The sequence below is a fragment of the Nymphalis io genome, chromosome 9 (assembly GCF_905147045.1).
Source record: "Nymphalis io chromosome 9, ilAglIoxx1.1, whole genome shotgun sequence".
NCBI lineage: Eukaryota > Metazoa > Arthropoda > Insecta > Lepidoptera > Nymphalidae > Nymphalis > Nymphalis io.
In genome coordinates, this window is record NC_065896.1 from 2,032,041 (window position 1) to 2,057,331 (window position 25,291).

The following is a 25,291-nucleotide window of genomic DNA, read 5'->3' on the forward strand; positions in this document are numbered from 1 at the left end:
AATTATGAAACAAACGATTGTTATTTGTAAATGTATTGTAAAAGTCGAAAGTCCAATCGTTTTTATATCTCTTTGAAAATAATAATATTCTAATACATCACCATTTCTTCTGCCTACGTATAAATTAAAGATTACAAAACAAAAATATTGAGATATACATAGCTACCTCACTAAATGCCCTTTGTGGCAAAAGTTTAGCCACCTCTTCAGTACGAGCGATCTCTTCGACAACATGCTTTGCTCTTTTACATACAAGTTCGTCACAGTTTAACCACCTCAGTTCTGAAATAAACAAAAAAACATTGATATATATTAAAACTCCTTGTTGAAATTTACTTTTTACCGGCTAGAGCTTTCTGCAATCCCGTCTGAAATCTTATAAAAAACTGTAGCTATATCATTCACTGGTAGTAGGGTTTTGTGCAAGCTCGTCTGGGTAGGTACCACCTACTCATCAGTTATTCTACCGCAAAACAGCAGTACTTGGTGTTGTTGTGTTCCGGTTTGAAGGGTAAGTGAACCAGTGTAATTACTGGCACAAGGGACATAACATCTTAGTTCCCAAGGTTGGTGGTGCATTGGCTATATAAGCGATAGTTAATATTTCTTACAATGCCAATGTCTATGGGCATTAGTAACCACTTACCATCAGGTGGCCCATATGCTCGTCCGCCTTCCTATTCTATATAAAAAAAATAAACTTAATTTGGACTGGAAGTGCCTTTTTCCATTATTTTGCAATCCTACTTTGTAAAATAAATAATATATTCATAATTATAATCTCGACCTCTGTACAACAGAAATGAAGAGACTCCCAGAGGATACGAGACATTATAACTATAACATTGTCACCTAAAGTCCACGTGAATACTCCCTGCCAGAACTCGTGCAATATTTTAGCCAGTAATTTGCATTCTTTACACGAGTGCAACCTACTTTTGAATATCTCAGCGGGATTTTATATAATAATAATATTTTATTTCGCATCGCAAATCAGAATACATTGTATTGTATCTTTTACTAAACAGCTTCTAGGGATTGCTGGCATTGGTAGATATTTAAAATATGTATTTTTTTTATTTTATTTAATAGGAAGCCAACACAATGTACAATATTTTTACATGTCTATCCCAGAAAATAACAATTCCAAATAATGACACTTATTAACACTATACATCGCAATTATAGGCTAACTCATACTGCAATTTTACATTTTCAGCTTCGTTCACTCTAACGTACCATTTTTAAAGATATAGTGTAAGGAAAACAACACGTATACAAATATATATATATATATATACAAAACCGCAAAAAAAACAGTTAATTAATGAACCATTCGTGGCAGTACTTAAATTATTATATATATTATAAGTATTTAAATTTAAATATGCAATCTGTCATAGTATTCTTTTATTTTAAATTTGTATGCTCCCATGCCTTCACCAAACAAATCTAAATCCGCCTTTTTATAAACATTATTATACGTTTTAAGGGCCCTGTTTAAAGGCCTATATTTGTTCGCAAAAACCGACATTTAAAAGTCGGTATGTTCACAAATCTTGAACTCTGTCTCTGTATAACTAATTTTATTTCACTGAGAATATAAACATATTATATAATATAAAGTAATAGATAAAGAAAAGTAATTAAATAATATACTTGCTTAATGTTTTCTTGCTAATCGTACTTTTCACTTTCGCTGTAAGTAATTTACATTAGTGCGATGTCGTAGTAGTGAATATATTTATAAGATTGTTTTACCCTGATGTGTATTTGTTATCCTTTTTACATATTCTGAACATTTATCCAATATAATTATAGCATTATAATGCATGATATTAGATAAATTTGTAAAAAAATGCCAAATCTTACAAACCCACAACTTAACCGATAAATGTTGTTTTGGGGGTTTTAAGTTGACAAGACTGCGTCTTCTTCTTTCGAATGTGTTAATCAATGATTACACATAGAAATAATTGTTTAACTAAGAATCCACTAAAAACACTATTAGTGCATTAATTCCGTATTAAAACAAAAACAGCAATGAACTTATTAGTTTATAAATTTACTAATCTCGACATCTATAGTAATAATTAGATTAAGCAAAGCAAAATTATTATCTTTTTTCTTTAAGGGAGACTTTTCTTCCCCATTATTTTAATAAACTTTGTATGAATTCTGTCGTGTCGAATTATCCCATTAACGTGAAAGCCTTAAAACTATGGAATTCCCTGCCACGTGTAATTCATAAAGCTGAATCTACACATAGGTATATTTAAAATGAATAATTACTTTATTGGTCAGGTAAAAGTCTACGTTAAAAGAGTTTGTGTGGGCGGTTTCCAGGGACAGTACGTAATATCCGATCTAAGCCATCCAGGGAACCACTCAATTACCCACATTTTATTTTATCAATTGGTCCAGCCACTAAGCAGTTGTTCAGTCGCATACACACGTACAGAAGAATGGCATAATTAAAATCAGGTATACTTGAGTTAAACTTTGTTATATCCAATCTTAAGAAGAGATCAATTTGTTGATCACGGAACATTCGATCCTTTGTTTGTATAAACACATCACACAGGGCTACCAGAAAGTATGTAATTTGTTTTAGAATTTTATTAATTTTTCAAACATTTATTATACATCATTTCAATATGTAAATATGGTCACAAAGATTTACATTACATTGTTAGTCCTAATTTCCTAAAATTATAAACTATATTAATATAAATATTCATCATAAATTAAATTAGAAGGGTTTTTTATAAAAACTAATTTTATAATATAAGTATGTTTCGTTAAAAATACAGGTTTTTGTTTTCAGCTCATTGACACAAAAAAACGAATACAAAAGACTGATATCATCATCATCTTATTCAGCCCACATTAATCCACTGCTGGACATAGGCCTCCTCACAGGCGCGCCAGTTCTCCCGGTCCTGTGCTAGTCGCATCCATTGAGCACCCGCCATCTTCCTAAAATCGTCTGACCTTTGGGCGGGTGGTCTGCCCGAACAAGCCCGAAAAGAAAGATAACCGTAAAACAATGTGATCGTGAACAAATCATTATTTAAAAAAATAGTAACTGCCTCGAAAAAGCTCATCCCTTATCTTAAATATAAATAAACCTACATAAGTCATAACAAAGAATGCCAGTTAGCGTTTGTGATTCTTTAAAATGAAAGTACAAATAAAATTTAAGGTAAATGAAAAGCTTGCTCGAATTTAAAAATAATTGCCTTGTAAAAGAAGGCAAAGTAAAATTACTAAAAGCCTTAAGTCAAAGGCATACAATCCAAATATGCACATAATAACTATTATATTGAAAGCCTGTTTAATTAAACCGTGTAGGAGTGTTAATAGAGAAGAATACAATTAATGTCGATTTATGTTTAAATTGTGTTAAACTGTCATGTTACTCGCTTAAATATAGAATAATAGTGGGATAATGGGATGGTAGAGGACTGGGAAAGTTTAAAAATAACTTAAGACTGACCTAGATACTAATAGGGCCATTGTTTGGCTTCTTCGGCATTTTTAAGCATGTTTTGAACTAAGCTTGAAAAGTTTAAGACGTTAACGTACAATACACGCTACGATATAATACACAAGTATTATATATGAAAACTAGTTTTCAGGAGCTAAGGTATTAGGTATAAAAGCCTAGCCTATGTCCTTCTATGAGGTTCAAGCTCATAGAAAGTTTAAGCTAAGTTACACCAAATTTCATTAAAATTGATTCAGTTGCTTATTAGCTGTGAATGCGTAGCAGACAAAGTATTTATAATATCTGTGTATATACAATACCTCTTTAATAGCGTTTTATTCACTATAGCATGCACATATAACTTATTGTTAAATCAAATTAAATCAAAATGTGTCGTTTTATATCATTATTTTTTTTTTAAATTAATAAACACGTTAAGGAAGAATAAAAGGACTTGATTGATAATTCGGCTTGCTTGTTGCATTTTTATATAAAACACGTTGTAAACAACTGCCCGCAGTATCGTAGTTTTATATTTATTATTGTTCTCTTCGTCATTCAAAATACACTAGTTAAACTTCAATTTCATTTTATTGTTTATGATCAATAAACCAGAATATGTTAAGATGGATGGTAGAAGCCAATAGTTAGGACTCGCTATCTTAAAAGCCGAAAGATATTGCCGAGTTTTCCTTCGAAAAGTTTACCCGAAATTTAATTAAAAGAAATGCGCTATGATTCAAACATTAATTTTGTAATTTGAAAATTTCAACGCTAGATGTGAATCTTAAAATATTTTATTGCTTTTTTTTTGTAAATAATTTAACATTATATTTTTTGAATAAAACAAATTTAACCGTATCATGTATATAAAATAATAAATTTTAAGCAAACACCTAAAACACAATTATACACTGGAAAAAATTTGAATAAGTTCTAGGAAAAATTAAATATTATAAGAAAGTGACCTAAATGTTATGAAATATGATATGAAATTTGTTTTGGTATGAAATTTTTAGTTCCAAATTTAAATATGAATATGTCAAACCATGAAACATAAATTACTATTTTTTCAATGTTTTATATAATGGCAACCCTGTTAACACACGTGGCGGACAACGTAAACGGAACTGCATTTCTAGGGGATTCCAGGTTGCACATGTTTGAGATTAAGACGAAATCTGAAAATCGCGAGGTAATTGTATTTCTCTTTTGTTTTTGTTGTTTAAATTAAACAATGCTTAAAACTTTATAAAAAATATTATCTCTTAAACCATAATTATAAGCATATACTAAATATATATACTTAAAATCTAAAAAGAAAAGATAAAGTACAATTAAATATCATAAGAATTAAAACATAGATATTAAAATATTATGTTCATATCATATCTAAATTATATTAAATAATCCAGATTCAAGTTGACCTACTTTTTTGAGAAAAAAAAAGGAGGGGAATGAAACTTATATCATTCGAAGTATTATGGCATAAGAATTAAAAAAAAGAAATTCCGAAATTCAAATTACCAGAATTCCAAAAATTCACGATTTTAAACCAAACCTTTTAGTTTAAAAAAGGACTTATTATTTTTATCCTAATACTTTGAATATAAACATTTTATGTTTTTATACATATATATACTATATAGGGACTACTAATAGGGACTTGACTGTCTCGTTATATGTAAGGCCGCAGACTCGGAGGTCCTGGGTTCAATTCCCAGGTCGAGCCAATAAAAAGTTATTGGGTTTTTGTCAGAAATTTTTCAGTAACAGCCCGAAGACTGAAAGTTGGAAGTGTGTAAAAGCACGTAAAGCCGTTGGTCTTGCGCCTGAACTCTTTCCGGTCGTGTCGGATTGCCGTCCCATCGGATTACGAGAGTTAGGGAATAGAGAGTACACCTGGGTTTGCACACATACTTGTGCACTATAATATGTCCTGCGCAGTTGGCTAATCTCTCTTGAGATTGGCCGCCATGGCCGAAATCTCAAGAGAGATTAATAATAATAATCTGGAGGACATTATAGGAATATAAAAAAATCTCCAAATGAGAACACAACCCTTACACATACTCGTATTCGTATTTAATGGTATATATTCTGTTATTGTTAATTTTAAGCATTGTACTTATTCGTTTGCAGAATCCGAAGTCCCAGTTGATCAGATAGTTTGGATTTGTAAATGGGAATCCTCATTATGAAGAATTTAATATAGACTTTTATAAAGTTTAAAATTTGATCTGATCTCGTTTTGTCATGCGTAATCCCGGCTTTAAGCGAGAACGTGTTGTAAAGGGATTTACTTGCAGCCCAATACAACAGCCGTATATTTGAGCTGTCAGATCGTTTTGCGTCAAAATCTGACGTCTTAAATTACGCGTTTTTTGAAGATTCCCATATAGAAATTATAAGTACAGTACTTTATGAAATTATACATATTTATAAGTTCAGATATCTTTGTACGTACATAATATATATATTTAATAATTAATATTAGTTATTGGTAATGTCAGATGTAATTTTCATGATTTTAAAGTTTTAATTGGTTTCATTTACTTTTTTTTATAGAATAGGAAGGTGGACGAGGATTTGGGCCGCCTGATGGTAAGGAGTTACCATAGACATTGGTATTGTAAGAAATGGTAACCATCGCTTACATGACCAAAGCGCCACCAACCTTGGGAACTAAGATGTTATGTCCCTTGTGTCTGTAATTACACTGGCTCACTCACCCTTCAAACCGGAACACAACAATACCAAGTTGCGGTAGAATAACTGATGAGTGGGTGGTACCTACCAAGACGAGCTTGCACAAAGCTCTACCACCAGTAACTGTTACAAGTACAACTGTTTTCATCATTAAAGCCTGCTTTTAATAACACTATATTGAATTAACGCCAAATTAAACACATAAAATAATATACGTAAAATATATTTTGAATTAATTTTCAAAACTTAATTGCTAGTTACTAATTTTTCAAAGCTACTTCATAATAACCACAAAATATCATAATAGATTACAATTAAAGTATTGGAACGAATGATCGAATCTAACGCCTAAGTTATTAAATAATGTGAATATTAATCAAATTAAACCTTCTCTCACTTACATGATATAGAATCCCTAGAGGTTTTAGAAATTATATATATAAATACAAGAGCCGAGATGGCCCAGTGGTAAGAACGCGTGAATCTTAACCGATGATCGTGGGTTCAAATCCGGGTAAGCAACACTGAATTATCATGAGCTTAATTTGTGATTATAATTCATCTCGTGCTTGATGGTGAAGGGAAACATCGTGACGAAACCTACATGTGTCTAATTTCACTGAAATTCTGCCACATGTGTATTCTACCAACCCGCATTGGAGCAGCGTGGTGGAATAATCTTCTCCTCAAAAAGAGGAGAAGAGGCCTTTAGCCCAGCAGTGGGACATTCACAGGCTGTTACGGTTACGGAATTTATAATTGGAGTACCGATAAACTCCATGATCGATTCACGCTCCTAAACTAATATTACTTTAAATTCATATTACGCTTGACTTACTGACACATTGTGTCTGCTTATAATATATAAATACACACATATACACTTAACCACACACAAACTATAAATATAGACTTAGAAAGGCAAATAGATATGACATAAATTGTATTTGTAGAACGAGTTAATTTAATTAGAAATGAACTGCTTGAAATCTAAACCTATTTATTTTTCATGTTTTACTACACATATTATATGTTTACACGTTATAACATTCATCTGTTGATATATATATATATATGTAGATAATCGTACACACATATAAACACACACTCTCATACATAAACATAGACACTCACATACCTTTTAAGTCCTCAAGATTTGCACTCCTTAGCGAGGGCAATTTTAATTTCTTAGCAGCTTCTTGACACTGAGCGCGTCGCTGAGGGTACTCGCTGCCTGTCAGCTGGTGTTTCACGTTCGAATTCACCACCAGAATGACAGCTTCATCGGAATCCATGGGTATATGTGTTGATTCCAATGATCTAAAATAAACAGTCTTATGCAAAACCTCTTCTGTATATATTAATACGGGAATATCGAATTTATTTATATTTTATAAAAAAATGGCAATAAAACAAATTAAATATGCCAAAAAGTATTCCAATTTCGTTAAAAAGAGACTTATATAGAGAAAAAATGGCACATTTGTTATTAGGTAATATTATTTACAATAATAATTGCGTCTATTGTAGATGAAGTACACTTAGACTGACTTCATGACAGTGTCACAGGTAAATAGTGGCTATTGTGACACTTCGAGATGGCCCAGTGGTTAGAACGCGTGAATCTTAACCGATAATCGTGGGTTCAAACCTGGGCCAGGCCTGCTTAATTTGTGTTTGTGTTTATAATTTATCTCGTGCTTGACGGTGAAGGAAAACATCGTGAGGAAACCTGCATGTGTCAAATTTCACTGAAATTTTGCCACATGTGTATTCCACCAACCCGCATTGGAGCAGCGTGGTGTAATAAGCTCTAAACCTTTCCATCAAAAAAAAGGAGAAGAGCCCTTAGCCCAGCAGTGCGACACTCACAGGCTATTACTAAGCCCACCTGCAATCTATCAACAAAGCGTGGTCTTTCTTGCCCATAGTAACGATGAACTGGTCCATTATTCCACACGGCATTCCTGGAAACTCATGCTCTGCCTTTTGACATAACTCTGCCTTCTTTACTGGCCTGCAAATAAATATATGTAGATAATAACTTAATAAATTACAAAATAATTTGTGTAATGTATGTTTATAACCAATAGTAATTGCTTACAAACTATAAAAACTATCCCATTGGTATTAAGATCAAACATTCAGAAAAAACTGCTGATATATAAGGCTATAAATGCATTTAATAATATAATAAATACTTAAAATGCAATGTAAATATTTTTTACGTATTTTTTTATAAATCGAGAAAGTAAATCTTTCGAGATAATTTCTATTCTACAAAACACTCAAATAATTCCGTAACTAAAGTCACTGAACAGCAATGGTTGGTCAAACTATAAGTTTATTCTGATTGACATATCGCTGCTATCAGTTCAAAGATCTTATGTATAAGTGTAATTTACAGGAAAGTTTAAAAAACTGATAACTTCCTCATGTTTTATTGGTATTATATTTTATACCGTATAACAATAATTTTAAAGCACTAAATTCGTTAACAAAAAAATAACATGTTAAGTGTTTTTGCAGTTCTAAACAGAAACTTAATTTTGTCACATACGCCCTTTTATACTAACAGCGATACCGTTTTTTCTTCTTCTCATATTGTCATATATTTTCCATTACCACAATCGTCGCATAGAACTTACAACTTATTCACTTCAAGCCTCCGTAACTTTCCAGTATCACTTAAGGCTTTATTACACTTGATAGATATTGATTGTTAGAACCCACATTGGAGCATCGTGGTGGATAAGTTTCAATCCTTCTTAAGGAGAGAAAGCCTTCACCCAGCAGGGGGCCCATTTCTTTATATGTCTATTAACAGCAGCAATTGTTTTCGTATAAACACTGTATTATCACAGCAGTGATTGTTATCGTCTTCAGAATTTTAATGAGCCTATTCCCTTTTAATTAGCTAATTCCCTATTCATTTTAACTACTGTTTTTTTGAAGTGACAAATTTGATTGGACAATATTGTTATTATATTATTAGCTTAGCTGGCTTAGAAATCTGACACTATTCTAGTTCCCCTATATAAAAGACATTATGAGCGTGTTTTTCAAATTCGAAATCACTATTTATTTATTTTTTATTTAAAATTCAATTAAGAAAAGGAAAAGGAATAGTTAATAGGATATGTCACCTTGGTATCTTAGATATAACCCAAAAAAACTTAACGTTCATAAATCCAATTTAGTTTCGATGCAATTTTAAATGGATTCCAAATATACATTATTTATTTATTGTATAACGAAAGAAGGCAACCAAAAATCTAGAAGGCAATCCGAGAAGATATATATATATATATATCTCTCTCGGATTCTGGATTCCTAGGCTGGTCTGAATGATATGGTCGAATTGTCCATGATCGGGTCCTCTTTATTATTTATCACTTTATGTAAATTTTGAGATTTTATTCCAAACTCTTCCTTTGATAGTCGTCGGATTCCTCAACACTCGGTGTTGGCTGTCGAGGTCATCGTCGTCGGCCGTACAAATTGGTTAAGATTATGCTAGATAATAGTTTATTTATCTTGATAAAGTAAAAAAAGCGATGAACCAGCGGCTGTCGAAGTAATTCCGTTATACATACCTATACGAATCATTTTTGCCTGTTATCAATTAATATGACTTTTCTCCCTCAGAATCTGTCATAACTATTTAAATTAAAACTTATGGAGGCTTGTCATTGTTTGCACTTAAAATTGATACTTCCATATTGTAGGCGTATTTTATCAATTTTCTTTGACTTATATATAATCTAAGTGAAATGACCTTATCGAAGTGGGCGAAAAAATAAATGTTATTTTTAAAATATTTCATTTATAAAATAATCTTTGATTATGACAAAAAATTGAATAGGTATTTGTTCAATATCCATTCAATTTATTTGTTCATAGCTTCTCACTTTTATCTGTTTGTTATTTTATTAAATAAGTTTTTATTTCTTGTAAGGGCTTTTCCTAATAAAGAATAATACAAAGTTTTTTTATTATATAGCTTTTAGACTAAATTCTAGAAACTAGAAACTTACGCATATCTATGATTACAATTACGATAGTACATAAATACACCTAATTATGAACAATCCCTTGTAAATTGGTCCTTTATTATGTGAAATCTATAATTAGATATTTCACTTCAAACTAATTTAATCTGACGCTTAATTGTGATATAACCATGATAACTTTTTCTTTAAACGTGATGGTAGAGTTTTATGCAAGCCTACCTGAGTAGGTACCCTGGTACCCTATAATTACATTTTCTACCGCCAAACAGCAATCTATTCGAGTATAAAAATCAATTAAATGTAAAGATTGGCGGATATTGCATATATATAGGCCTCTGCATCATTGACAGATGATTTAAGCGGCATCGCGAAGGCACTTGCGTTCATGACTGAAGAGACCAATGCGAGAGAGGATCCTTCGGCCGCATTCCGACAAATGTACGCGCCCCCAGATGGGCGGGGGTTTGAAGCCCGCTCATAACGCCTAGTGCGTTTTTCTTTTAGTAATTTAAACCAGTCATTGTCATGCTTTGATTGAATAAGCCGTCGCCACTTGGCACGGTCCTCTGCCAGTTCCTCCCATTGGTTGCTAGGGATGTTAAACGCAACCATATCACACTTAGCGCAATCTTTGTAACGGAGCATAGGCCGCCCAACAGACCTTTTTGCATCCACAACCTCTCCCAGTAGTTTTGCCTTGGAAGACGAGTCTGCTCCATTCGATGCACGTGTCCCAGCCACCCTAACCGTTTTTTTTTTTGAGAATGGCCATGATGCTAGGCAGCTGTGCCTCGCCTAGAACAGACTCGTTTGTCAGACTATACTGCCATGTGATGCCCAGAATATTCCGAAGACAGCGCAAGTGAAATGTGTTTAGTCGGCGTTCTTGTTTTGCGTACGTGGACACATGATTGGTAAACAAGCATTTTCGTTTTTTACCGTAAGGTGTCTGTTATCCCAAGCCCTTGTACAGAGCCTCCCGAACGTAGAGGCTGCTTTGCCGATGCGGAAGTCGATCTCTGCATCAAGCGAGAGTTTGCTCAACAAATGCGACCCAAGGTAGCAAAATTTGTTAACCACCTGTTAAGGTGCGCCCTTAAGCAAGATGACTGGTTGCTCTAAACATCCTTGCGCTAAAATAACGATCTTCTTGCAGTTTATGGACATTGAAAAGAGGTTACACGCTCTGCCAAATTTGTCCATTAGACTCTGAAGTTGAGCTTGGTCATAAGCAACGAAGGCAGCGTCGTCCACGAAGAGGAGACTATCTACAAATAGGTCCTCCCTGTGGCGTTTGGACTTGAGCATTGAGATGTTGTACAGCTTACCATCGGTTCGCTTGTGTAAGTGGACGCTTTTCTGTTCATCTCCAAAAGCAACCTTCAGAAGCACCGAGAAGAATATTCCGAACAAGGTGGGGGGCAGTGCACAACCTTGACGAACACCACGGCGTAAGTTGAATGGCGTGGATGTGTTGCCATTGTGCAGGACGGTGACTTCCATATCTTCGTGGAACGATTGCACTATCCTTAGGAGTTTTGGGGGGCATCCAATTCTGACAAGAACCGAGTACAACCCCTCTCTGCTCACGAAGTCAAAAGCCTTCTTTAGGTCTACAAACGCAATGACTAGGGGGGTATGTTGCTCCTTACACTTTTCTTGTAGCTGTCTGAGTGAAAATATCATGTCAACAGTTGACCGTTGGGACCTAAAACCACATTGTGCCTCAGGGTATACGCGGTCGGCGAGCCTTTGTAGTTTGCCTAAAATGGCCCTGGCAAAGGCTTTACCGACGATGCTAAGTAGAGATATTCCACGGTAACAGTTGCAGTCGCCACGATCGCCTTTGCCTTATAAAGAGTGACGATGATAGCATCTCGCATATCCTGAGGGACGTAGTTTTCTTCCCAGCAGTTAGCCAGGTGGTTATGAAGGATGGGCAAGAGGTACTCAAGCTTGACGACTTCGGTGGCAACATCGTCTTTTCCGGAGCTCTTTCCGCATTTGAGCTTCTTGACGGCCAGATAAAGTTCCTCTACTGTGGGTACAACGTCTAGCTCGTGCCAAGTTGCCAGATTCGGGACAAGCTCCACTACTTCTGACTGAATATCCACTGGGCACGAGTAGAGCCCCTTGTAGTATTCTACCCATCTTGCCATCTGACGGGTGCTGTCTGTTATAACAGAACCGTCAGTTTCCTTGAGAGGTGCCGTCTTTTTTGGAGTAGGTCCAAGAGCTCTTTTGATGCCCGCGTACACCCCGCGAATATCCCCCGCATTTGCGCACGCTTGGATGCTTTGGCTCTGCTCTGTTCAATACGCATTTACAAAGAAACGCGTGCTACGCTGGAGTGAGGCTTTTGCCTTCGTAAGATCTTTACGCGTCGCATCGCAAGGGTTAAGGCGAAAATTTAAAGTGGCTTGGCGTTTTGAGTCAATCAAGGGAAGTAAGTGCTCCTCGTTTTCTTGAAACCAGTCGTAAGATTTTGCCTTTTGATAGCCAAAAATCTTGCCTGCAGTGTCAGTGAGAAGAGACTTGACTTTTTCCCATTCGACTCGCGCTGATGCCGCACTGATCCAAGTTGCAACTTCTTCGCGGACGAGTTCCCCAATTGACTCCACTACTTCCATGTCAAGAGTCTTTAAAAGATTTATCTTTTTTCGACCGAGTGGCTTGGAAGAATGGACTCTCCTAGGGACAAGTCGGACTTTCGTAGCAACGAGGCTGTGATCGGTGTCGCACTCGGCACTGTGAAACGCCCGCGTGTGGAGCGTTTCCCGTAGATCCCTCCTTCTTGTAAGAGCAAGGTCTAATTGGTGCCAGTGTTTAGATCGAGGGTGCATCCACGAGACTTTCCGCATCATTTTGCCTTAAAAAAAGGTGTTGGTAACACACAGCTGGTGCCTTGAGCAAAACTCCAACAATCGTTGTCCGTTGTCGTTAAGCTTGCCTATGCCGTGTGCACCGGGGCATTCAGGCCAGGCTGATGTGCCCTGATCGACGCGGGCATTAAAGTCACCCAAAATGTGCAGTGTGTCAGTTGGATTCACTCTGCGCACTGTCTCATCGAGCTGGCCGTAGAATTGATCCTTGGTCTCAGGTTTTGAACTAAGCGTCGGTGCGTAAGCGGAAATTAGCGTGACAAAGCCGCTTTTTGTGCTTAGACGCAAGACCATAATCCGCTCGGAAACACCTACAGGTGTCTCTATGGCGTTGATGAGATGGTTTCGAACCGCGAAACCTACACCATGCTCTCGTGTTTCCAAGGAACTCTTGCCCTTCCAGTAAAAAGTGTAGTTAGCTTCACACAAAAACCCTTCGTCTTCAGTTCTGGTCTCTTGTAAGGCTACAATATCAATATTGAGCCTTTTAAGCTCCACGTCGATACTGTAAGTTTTGCGTAGTTCTTGGGCGCTTCCGTAGGTGTTCGGGAAGCCTGTACTCATCGTTCGGACATTCCATGTCGCAAAGCGCATGTAAGCAGCGTTGGTGTGGGTTTTTGGGATTTTTGTTCCTTTGAGCAGGTAGTTAATGTCACAGCGTCAACGTCTAGCTGTAAGGCTTGTGTTCCGTTCACCCACGCGGAACAAGTTAACGCTGAGGCAGATCAGTACCTTATCGATCGGGGCTGCCCGACTTAAAGCAGGCGGTAGCTGATCAATGGATCTACGATGGATCCTCCTACTGTCAAGAGTGGCCCCTGGCGTCCGCACTTATGCCTATTCCTGCTGACTTATAACCGGTGACTGCCACTCTCCGTGTTGTTTTCCACCTGCAAGACAGGTGAGCGAAGTGTGCTCTCCGTGGATGCTGCTACGCCTGGGCCAGGCGACTTTATGGCAACACGGGCTTGCCCAGTACCAATGCCACCCTCTCCTCCTCCCCAGCAGGATTCGCAGGAATGACGAGTCAATACGTGTGGTGCTGGTTTGGCCGCAGTAACTGGCTTACGCCTAAACGGAGGCACCGCTCCGGGTTTAGTATTAGTTTTCCTTCTTTTTTAGAGACTCGGTGTTGACGTCACTGCCTTTGGGACGTGGGACGTGGGAGCAAGGGCCTGACGCTGGGATAATTTTGGAAAACAGCGTATCAAGGAGAGGGGTAAGGATACTGTGATCACGGAAGATACAGGAATGTGACACCAGTAGCTAGAGCAGTCCGGGGTCGCGTACCATGAGGTGGCGCATTGGTGATATAAGAAATGGTATTTACTTCTTACATCGCCAATGTCTATGGGCGGTGGTAACCACTTACCATCAGGTGTCCCTGTAGCTCGTCCGCCTGCCTATAACACAAAAAAAAAATTCTATTCATTTCTAAGGTTCTAAAATTAACTTTAACAACATACTCAACCCGTGTTCCTGTAAGAGCTTCCAGGAATGTAAAGAAGGCAACTTCAAGAGATGCACTGCTCGAAACACCGGATCCCATTGGAACATCTGATACGATTACGACGTCGAAACCACGAACTTTTTCTAAAAAACAAAATACGTTCTAACATTAATGAAGAAATATTTGAATACTCTCGTATATATACCATAGACAAGTTGGCTATGGTATATATACGAGAGTATTGTGCTACGGATCATTGTAGTTTTGTCATGTAATTCACATGTTCACATGTCTATATTTTTGCTTACTTTATTATTTCTTATTTTAAAATTAATAATTCAATCAGTTTCGTTTCATGATGACGATCTAATTTTAATCAGAAATGAATGAGTGGTAATCACAAAATCAACTGAAATTTATTCAAAAATCAATCAAGACTCAGAATCAAGAAGAAATAATTGTTACAGAAAAGAAGGGACATACTTTCAGGTGAATAAACACACTCTCGCATCGATTTACAATAATAATCCATTGCTCATATAAGTTACAGATTGGTTATTGTGGTGTGTGTTGGTGGACACACAGTATGGCAGAATTTCATATAACAAAACCTTAATATGTTTTCCTTAACCGATTAAGATTCAAGTATTCTAATCATTGTGACATAAGATTCAAGTATTCTAATGTTTTATAAAAATAATTTAAATATGTACTAAAGTAAAATAATGTAAATGTGTTAAGCTGGAGATTAGAAACTATATTGAATTAGATTTTTTTCATCATATATTCTACCGGTTAACAGCAGTTATGTTTATTTGCTCGTCTCCTTTATTTTATATAAAAAAATCTCGTTTCTCAATCTTCTTAGGATTCCTGGTTCTTTCTATGGGGAAAATCTAATTTTTGTATACACACTTGCCTTTTTATTAACGAGTCATACCTGGTACTATGAGAGGGAGGGAATAGACGCTATTTTACTGGACACACTAATTATAAACAATCGTATTTCCCACGTAGTTGGCTAGTCTTTGAAATTAGCGCTGAGGCCGCAATTTGATTACAAGACTTTTCAAAGCGACTTCAATGAAAACATAGAAAAATCTTTTCATAAATATCATGACCAATTATTTTTACCCTTCAGTGCATTCTCTTTTATGTATGTTGGAATTCTGTATTTAAAAAGTTATATTTTACGATTCATTTGACTAATTTAAGGAGGAATATTTTTTTAGATACCACCCTGAAACTAACCTTTAAAACTCACCTGGAAAATTTGCAACGACACCCTTAACATAGTTCGCCCAAGCTGGTTCACCAGGCTTAAGAACCGATGCTGTAGTTGCAGGGAAGGTAGCTGTTGCTTCCTGACCATTGGCGAGGATTGACAGGATCTGACACTCATCTGTGTTGTTGTATGCCCCTACTACTATCGTGAGGAAAGGTAGGGCCTGTGATAAAAAAGAAAATAATAAATTAGTGCTTACCATGTAAGTGGCACTTCCACATACAAAATATGCACTAACTAAATAACTTAAAATGGAGCAAGGTACTTTTTTACTTTTAAAGCTGTTTTATGCAAGTAACTGACTTCAAAATGAACTAGGTGTTTCATGGAGTTGTTATTTTTACGTTTTTATAATATATATAATTAACAGTATCCAATTTTATCTTTTAAATTTTAATCAAAAACAATGAACTGTTTGAGAAGATATTTTAACGGCATGGTGGTAAAATATATAAGACTATATATGTTTATTATCTTAAGTATTTAATTTAGGACATATTTGTCATTTACGCTATATAATTAAAATGATTATCTTTGGAGTTATCGTAAAGTAAAAAACACTCGCGCAGTAAAAATAATTAAAATGACTTAGCGTTGCGATGAGGGTAAAATCAGCAAGGAGTCTCAGTTAGTTATCTTTAATAGGAGCTCACTGTAACCACTGTAATTATTTTTATCGTTTAAAGAAAGAAATAAATAATGACATTCTTGGTTTGGTTTATTTGTTACAAAGTATAAATCCTCATCAACGTAACAAACATACTAATAATAAACGCTTCATATCACTAATCTAACACTTATACTTTGATATTCGAACGAGTAATTATAGAAATATTCCGAGATATTTAAATAAAAGCATTAAAATTCGCAGTGCGTATTGTACTATATGTGAAGATATATATATTATACAGTACACAGGACGAAATCATTTTACCTGTACCATGTCGAGACGGGCAGCAAGTTCTTAATGATAAAATTTCATAAAATTTGTATTTCAATCTCACAAAGAATACCACATAAGCTCTTTTTATTGAATAACTTTCACATGAATTGACATTCATATTTTTTATGATAAATAAAACAAAGAATTATAACCAATTTGATGATAAAATTGAATCAGATGAAAACATCTGAGCCACAAATTTTGAAACATAATTTATTTCGTATAAAGTACGCGAAATGAACTAATAAAAAAATTTTTCTCTTGATTTACAAAAATATATAAAAATATTAAACAGATAGAACCTTCTTACATGGAACATGAGTTAGGTTCTTACTTAAAAAAAGAAGGGTTTTCGAATAAGGTTGGATTTCTGGAGCCATGACTCCTTTTAAGGAATTACTAATATTTGCTAATTACACATTTCCGTCCTATTCCGTACTGCTAGGAGTTCTGCTAGGCGGTCGTTAATCCGTTCCACTGTTGCCTCAAAAAATTGTTGATTACTGAAATTTTAAACTATCTCTGAATTTTATGTTTTAATATTTGTATTGTATTATTCGATATTATCGTACATACGTCTGCTTTTGAAGCTTCGTCTCCCATACCTTAAGTGCAAATTCAATTATAATAAATTGAGTCTGATATAACTATAACGCGTAATTGCTCAATGAAAACGAATAAATAGGTATTCGTAAATATAAATATAGCTTTTAAAAAAGGTCTGCATTCGCTTCAATAGGGATGAAAACAGTGTGGGTAGTAGACATACCGCCCAGACCAATCTTTTTTTATGTAGTTTACAAAACAAAACATTTTTCTAAATTATAAGAAACATATTTGTTTAGACGAAATATTTTTAAAAAGTCATTTATATGGAAAGAAGAAAACAGAGTATTCTTTAACTAATCTACTCTAATACTCTAAGCATTTTTGTAAGAAACGCCGATTTTCATTTATACGTCTGTTAGAATATTGTAAATTTTCTAATATATAAAGCTCAAGCTTAGAAATAAACATCATGACTCCAGAAAATGAACATCATGGTGTTGGATTTGCCTTACCATCGGAATAAGAGAGTGAGGGAATAGGAGTGCACCTGTATTTGCACACACACTTGCGCACTTTAATATCTCCTGCGCAGATGACTAACCTCTCTTGAGATTAGCCGTCGTGGCTGAAATCGGTCAGGAGGATAATATCATCATCGTCAATGTGTAATCACATATGGAAGATTATTACAAACTAGCAACCCGTCTCCGCTTCACACGGGAAGAATAAGGATCTACACAAAACGTTTATATTGAAAGACAAATATTCTCAAGCGTAAGCTCTAACTCACCAAGGTTTCATCACAATCGCCTGATTGGTTTAGGAACACATGAAGGACTTACATACAAAAATTCATTTTTATTTTGTCCTTTTTCATAATCCGTAAGGTACTAACCACGGGTAGTACATATCCTTCACAGTAGTCCACGTGTTCACCGATGAGGTTAACCCGGCCCGGAGCTCCCGCCGCTGCGACAGGATTACGACCATACGTCGCGGCGAATTTGTCACGCGCTTCGCGTAACAGTACAGCTTCGCCTTTCGCTACAGCTTCTGTCATCTGGAAATAACGCAAAAATTACACAGAAAAAAAATATTAAATCAAAATTACACATTTTATTTAAGGAAGTTACCAGCACTTTTGAATTGCCTTTTTACATGTTAAACATTTAACGACCACCAGTTCGAAAAGTTACGTGAATCATATAAACGTATAACGGTTAGGAAGGTTAATTAAACGTGGCTCGGTTGGAGTGTTGCGGAGGTCATGTCACAATTGCTCCAAGTAAAATTAACCGGTTAAATCTAGATTAGAACTGAATTGGTAATGTGTGGTCTATTTTAAAGATGCATCCTGATTTTCATTTTATTATAGTTTATTCTAAATGTAGTTTTATTACGATAGTTTCTTTTTAAACAGGGAATACGTTTTAGGCCTTTGTAAAAAAGTACATAAATGCTTATAACACATTTAATTTTGTGATATAGATTAAGGGGTTATTTACCCTTACGCTAGGAAAACCTGTGTTTTTGTAACCGCCAATCATCCCTACTCCCTACTCGATATAACCGCATATACTACTCGTAATGTTGATTTTTCCAGAAATATGATATCCATACTATAGGTACACGAGGAACAAGCAAAAACGTATTTTATTTTATCAAACTGGTAACACAGGATTAGTAAAGTCTTCTCTGGGACAATGTTTGTACAAGAGTATTCCAGAAAAAGTTCAAACAACAAACAATATAATCAACTCTAAATAAATAAAATCAATTTAAAATTTAACTCAATTTAATCAATTAAAACCATTTCACGAACAAATGGAATGCTTTACTAAGGGAGAGATGTTTTTTTTAGATAACAGTTGATTAAATCTCTATATATAATTATATATGTATGGAGGTCAATGGTAGTAGATATGTACCCTTTCCAAATATTAGCAACCTTTGTCTTTATTATCGTTCGTGGAAAAAAGACATTTTCCTGTCGAACACATACACAATCATGATTCATTATTGATATTTCTAAACCATATGTCACGAAACCCATTCTAAGATATAAAAGAGAATTTGGAGAAGTCGTAAGAAATATATCTTATTTTTTGTGTAATAGATCAGCTCTTTAAAACTATTGAATTATTTGGGATCACCCGCAGCATCTAGATAATGTCAAAGAACACATTATATGTTTGTATAAAATCAAAACTTAGTAAAAAGTTTACTTTCCCAGGGCTTTGTGCAAGCCCGCCTGGGCAGCTACCACTCACTGATCAGATATTCTACCGCTAAATAGCAACACTTAGTATTGTTGTGTTCCGGTTTGAAGGATCAATCAGCCAGTGTAACTACAAGCACAAGAGACGTAACATTTTAATTCCCAAGGTTGGTGGCACATTGGTGATGTAAGTAATGGTTAATATTTCTGGCTGCGCCAATGGCTTTGGGTGGTGGTGACCACGTAGCATCGGAGGCCCATTTTACTGTCGACCTATGTATTTTATAAAAAAAAAAAACAAATTGTAAAAATATTATCTTTTACATAACACATAGTAATCTGCTACATAAGGACGTTGTTTTTAAAAAAGACGCTCTCTAAGCTACGAACAAAAACTATTAATCGTAAGTCCCACAAGACAATTTGTTCTTGACTTCTTCTCGATACAGAAACAGCAGTGCTATTCTGAAAAAACAAACTTTTTAACTCACTCATGAAATGCTGTAAAACCGAATTACGGTGATAGGATATTTTAAATCGTAACAGCGTGTGAATGTCCCACTGCTGGGCTAAAGACCTCCTGCCCTCTTTTTTGAAGAGAAGGTTTGAGGTGGTTTTTTGAGGAGGAGCTTATTCACAGATGTGTATTCTACTAACCCGCGTGGTGGAATAAGCTCCAAACCTTCCCCTCGTTTAAATCGAGTTACCCTAAAATGTTATTATTATTATTTATTATTATATAGTCAATGTCGCATATCACTCTGACGTTTCACTCCCGTGCTTTGGGAGTTTTGCGTTTGTTCTTACAGAATAGCTCTGATCGTTAATATCGCATTAGTTTTACTAAGAAAAATGTCTTACTCAGCATAGCATTGTTTCCGCACTGACCTAAGAATTGTTTGTGAAAACTTGTCAGACTTTTTGCAGAAATACCGCCACAGTAAGCAACTGTGTTTTATGGATTTTTAGTCAGTTCTTTATCTTAAACATTAATTGATGAAAACTTTTATATTTCTAAAATATATCTCATATAATAATTAAAAATATATCAATATAATACTAATAAAATAAATGCTGTATGCACGCATAAATACTTTTAGCTTGAGAAATCCAATATCAAACATTTATAGTTGGATATTCGCAGAAATAAAAAGTTCGAGTTTCTAATGTTGATTAATGGCTTCTAATCGAACGTTTAGTTTGAAGGTGGTCCTTTATAGAATGCTTAGGTCAATTGTTATTACGACAACCGATCGTATCTTTAATAAAATTTCATTAATCATCAAGTACTAACTATGTAGACTGGCTTAAATATTCACATGCAAATACAATAAATAGTAATATAATTAATAGAATATAATATATGTTATATAGCGATTGATTTTTATAATATTTGAAAACAGAATATTAATATCGAGTAGAAATTATGTTACAGAACAAATACAAATATTTATCTTTCCATAATTAAATAAATAGTCTAATTTGATATAAAAGTTATCTATGATTATGCAAATAATCCACTATCTGGCTATGTATTATGTTTTATAACAATGTTTCTTGAAAATATAATTTCTATAAACTTATATTAAACTATGCTTAACAATATTAAAAATGAGAAAGTAACTGTGTGACTGACTGCCTAGCTGTGTATCACGCTTTCACGGCTAAATTACTGAACCGATTTTGATGAAATTTAGTATGAAGCAAGCTCACTTTTAAACGCATCACACCAGCGCAGCCTCTGCCTCCAACACGCAGGCGATAGCTGGCCATTTATAACTTAAGGAGAAGAAAATTAATATTGAATGAGTAAAAGTAATCGAACATGGGTTGTAACATAAACACTTAAGCAAAGAGTTTGTAAGTTATTAAGAACGATTTGAATTAACATATTCGTTTTTTAACAAGAGAATATAAACAAACCGAATTTTTTATATTAGACTCATGTTTATATTAAATCCTCTGCTATAGATAACTCATAAAGTTAATGAGTAACTGCTATCGTAACGGATGTATTAGATACGTAAATTAGCAAAAATTAATAAAAATATTATGTTCTCTCGATAATGAGATAACAATCACGTAACCTGACTTGATCCTACTAACCGTCATTACGTTATAAATTGACATCCATTAAATGGTCGACATAAGGTAATATTTACAGAAATGATAAGATTATCAAAGTAAACTATGCTGATTTTTGAAATTTTCACCTAAAATATCTATTTTTTATTATACTTTACACAATGTGAAACTGTGATCATTATCGTTAAAGATGAGCTAGTCTAAATAAAATTATTGAAATGATATATTTTTTCTTACTTAATATATTTTCGTATTTTCATTATTTACAATATATATAATAATTTAGAAACGAAATCGATTTATTCTTGCGTAACAACAAATAATTAGCTTTTAAACACTTGAACGAATATTTCAAATACAATGATAACAAGCTTAAACATTAAACATTGCTGAATTTTTATTATTTAATATATTTGAATCATTGGTATGTATGTGTAGGTATACATAAACACGTCACCCACACTTATTTCAATTTACAAATCTTACGCAAAGTTTGTTTGGAAGAAATGTCTAGTTATGTGTGGTATTCTTTTAACTTATATAATGTACAAATTAAAATGTATCATTTTAAAGCTTCTATTGTAAAAATAATCTTCAAACGATCACGTTAAGCTGATCGTTAAGAGCAAGATTAGTCGATGACAATTCACTTTGAAATATGAAAGAAATTTGGACAAAAGAATCTTTAGTTTTGGAAATAGGAAAACTTAGGTAACTTAACCTAAGTTACCTAAGTTTATATTATATACATAATATATTATTTACATAATAATATATTAAAAATAGGCATAACATAACCCGTTTCATTTGTAAAATTATTTCCTAATTCAAAACATAATTAAAAGCCGAGGCAAAGAATTGTTATATACATTCAATATTTTTAATCACAATAAAAATAATATCATATTAAATCATCTTTTATACATATATACATATTAAATACAAAATGAATATTTTAGATTTACATGGAATCGGAACATAGCGTGCTTGCAATCAGCAAAATAATATTATAAAAGTCACTTAAAGTCTTGTACTTACCTTTAACTGTTTTGAATATAAAAAATAATATTATTAGCGGTTAAAACGAGAGTAATTCTAGCTCGCGTCGCGTGTAACCGACACTCCGGGATGATACGGTGTTCATTCAAATACGCGATCTAGTAAGTCGTATGTACATTGATGTCTCGGTTACATACGACACTCCTGTACTCATTTTTTATAATTATTTTGTTAAACGACTATTGGCGAAATTTTTCAATACAAAATTGTTTTTATTTACAAAGTTTCAAAGTAACTTTTCTGGAAACGTTTCTTAAGCTAAAATGGCCTTGGAATAATCTTCTATGACGTATTCAATTGCACGAGACTGTTTTTTATTAGGTTTTAATTTTTTGTATTTTATTATAATTATAGCCTATATCCTTTCTTGGGGTTCAAACTTGCTTCAAGTTGCGTCAAGCAAATTTCATCAAAATCGGTAACAGATAGACAGAGTTACTTTCGTTCATAATATTATTATAGATTTATGTTGTACATAATTCATAAAACGACGAGTTCAAGCATGTGTGACACTTCACTTTTTTGACACAGGACTTTGTGCAAGCCCGTCTGGGTAGACGGGCTTGCACAAAGTCCTGCCAGCAACTATATATGACTACCCAGTCATCATATATTCTACCGCCAAGCAGAAATACTTTGTATTGTTGTGTAACTACAGGCACAGGGTTAGTAAGCAAGTGTAACTACAGGCACAATTTACTAATGCATGTAAGGAATAGTTAATATTTCTAACAGCTCCAATATTTATGTGTGGTAGTGACCATTTACCATCAGATGGCCCATTTGTTCGTCCTTTACCTATGTTGTAAAAAAAAACTAGGAAAAACATTTTATTAGAAATCAAACAAAAGATAACAACGTACATGATATATACTATGTATTTACTATATATTATTCTGCCTCGTTGGTCTAGTGGCTAGATATAAGGCAGCAGACCCGGAGGTCCTGAGTTCAACTCCCAGGTTGAACCAATAAATACGTTATTGGGTTTTTCTGTCGAAAATTCTTAGAAGCAGCCCGAAGTCTGAAAGTTGGAAGTGTGTACCCTCTCGTGCCTCAGAAAGCACGTAAAGCCGTTGGCCCTGCGCCTGAACTCTTTCCAGCCGTGTTGGATTGCCGTCCCATCGGATTAAGAGAGTGAGAGAATAAAGACTGCACCTTTGTGCACACACTTGTTCAGTATAATATGTCCTGCGCAAAATCAAAATCAAAAACCATTTCCGAAATCGGTCCGGAGGACATTATTTATTTATGTATTATATCATTAAAATGATATTATAATAAATTCACTTCGACCAAGAAATATTGTTGTAAACATAATAGTCTTTTATCTAGAAACGTAAACGAATAACTCCTCACTTCCTAAGAAATTACTTTTGTAATCAACACTTATTAATAGATATTACATCTAATCAGGAAAGGTCATTGCATTTCTTAATATATTTTTTTCAAGTAAAATTTATAATTATTATACTGGTAACGCCCTCTACCCTCAAGGCATAAGCTTATTCCACAACCCTGCTCCACGAAGCTGGCAAATTTTCGTTCACCACGAGTGAGATTAATTGTAATTCAGTAGTGGTACTTGTATTTGAAGCCGCAATATCCGTTTACGATTCACGTATCTAACCCCGGGCTATATAGGCTCTTTTTTATTTATTAATAACAGCGATTTTTATAATTCAAAAGTATTTCAATTGCAACTCCCAGCTGCACGGTGAATAAGATCAAAGTGAAACAGGGAATATATTCTACCGCAAAACAGCAGTACTTGGTATTGTTGTGTTCCGGTTTGAAGGGTGAGTGAGCCAGTGTAATTACAGGCACAAGGGACATAAAATCTTAGTTCCCAAGGTTGGTGGTGCATTGGCTATGTAAGCGATGGTTGTTATTTCTTACAATGCCAATGTCTAAGGGCGTTGGTGACCACTTACCATCAGGTGGCCCATATGCTCGTCGGCCTTCCTATTCTATAAAAAAAGTCTGGAGTCTTACTTTTTTTACGTCATTGTGATTACAGCTTTATATTGTAAACGTTATCGAGCGGTCAACTTCATTGTTTATTGCCCCTTGTATCTCTGATAGTAGTTATCTGCCGTAAAGTTATAAAGCATTACAATTATAACTATTAAATGTCATACAATTGTACAACAGCACACTAATGTATGAGAATTCATAGTTTATTAGTATTTATTTAGATACCGACGGTATTATTTTTTATCTTATATCATAAACAGTAATCAGACTTGATAATGACGTGACAAGAAATGAATGTAATGGTACACATCAAATTAAGAAAGGCTTTTTTATATATCATATTCAGGCAACCTGTAAGTAATTATTCACCGCCCATAGACATTGGCGCCGTAATAAATACTAAGCATTCCTTACATCACCAATGCGCCACCAACCGTAAGAACTAAGATGTTATGTCCCTTGTGTATGTGGTGACACAAGGTCACTTACCCTTCTAACCGAAACACAAAAATATTAAGTAGGAACATATTGCTGTTTTGCGGTAGAATATCTGATGAGTGGGTGCTACGAGACCAGCTTGCACAAAGCCCTACCACCAGTAAACAAAGTGAAAAGAGTACAAATCATAGAG

General features: G+C 34.5%; 1 protein-coding gene across 1 annotated transcript in view; it reads right to left on the minus strand.

The window, feature by feature from the left end:
* The window catches only part of LOC126770952 (galactokinase-like), a 31,024-nt gene extending 8,255 nt beyond the window's left edge, over window positions 1–22,769 (minus strand). Inside the window, exons 1-7 of the mRNA XM_050490580.1 lie at window positions 22,663–22,769; window positions 18,217–18,381; window positions 15,809–15,992; window positions 14,561–14,687; window positions 8,091–8,216; window positions 7,338–7,519; window positions 167–282 (exon numbers count right to left, since the gene is read on the minus strand). Of these exons, the coding sequence (XP_050346537.1) occupies window positions 167–282; window positions 7,338–7,519; window positions 8,091–8,216; window positions 14,561–14,687; window positions 15,809–15,992; window positions 18,217–18,381 (900 nt within the window). The 5' untranslated portion in view covers window positions 22,663–22,769. The remainder of the gene's footprint in view (window positions 1–166; window positions 283–7,337; window positions 7,520–8,090; window positions 8,217–14,560; window positions 14,688–15,808; window positions 15,993–18,216; window positions 18,382–22,662) is intronic.
* Between the last annotated feature and the right edge of the window lie 2,522 nt (window positions 22,770–25,291).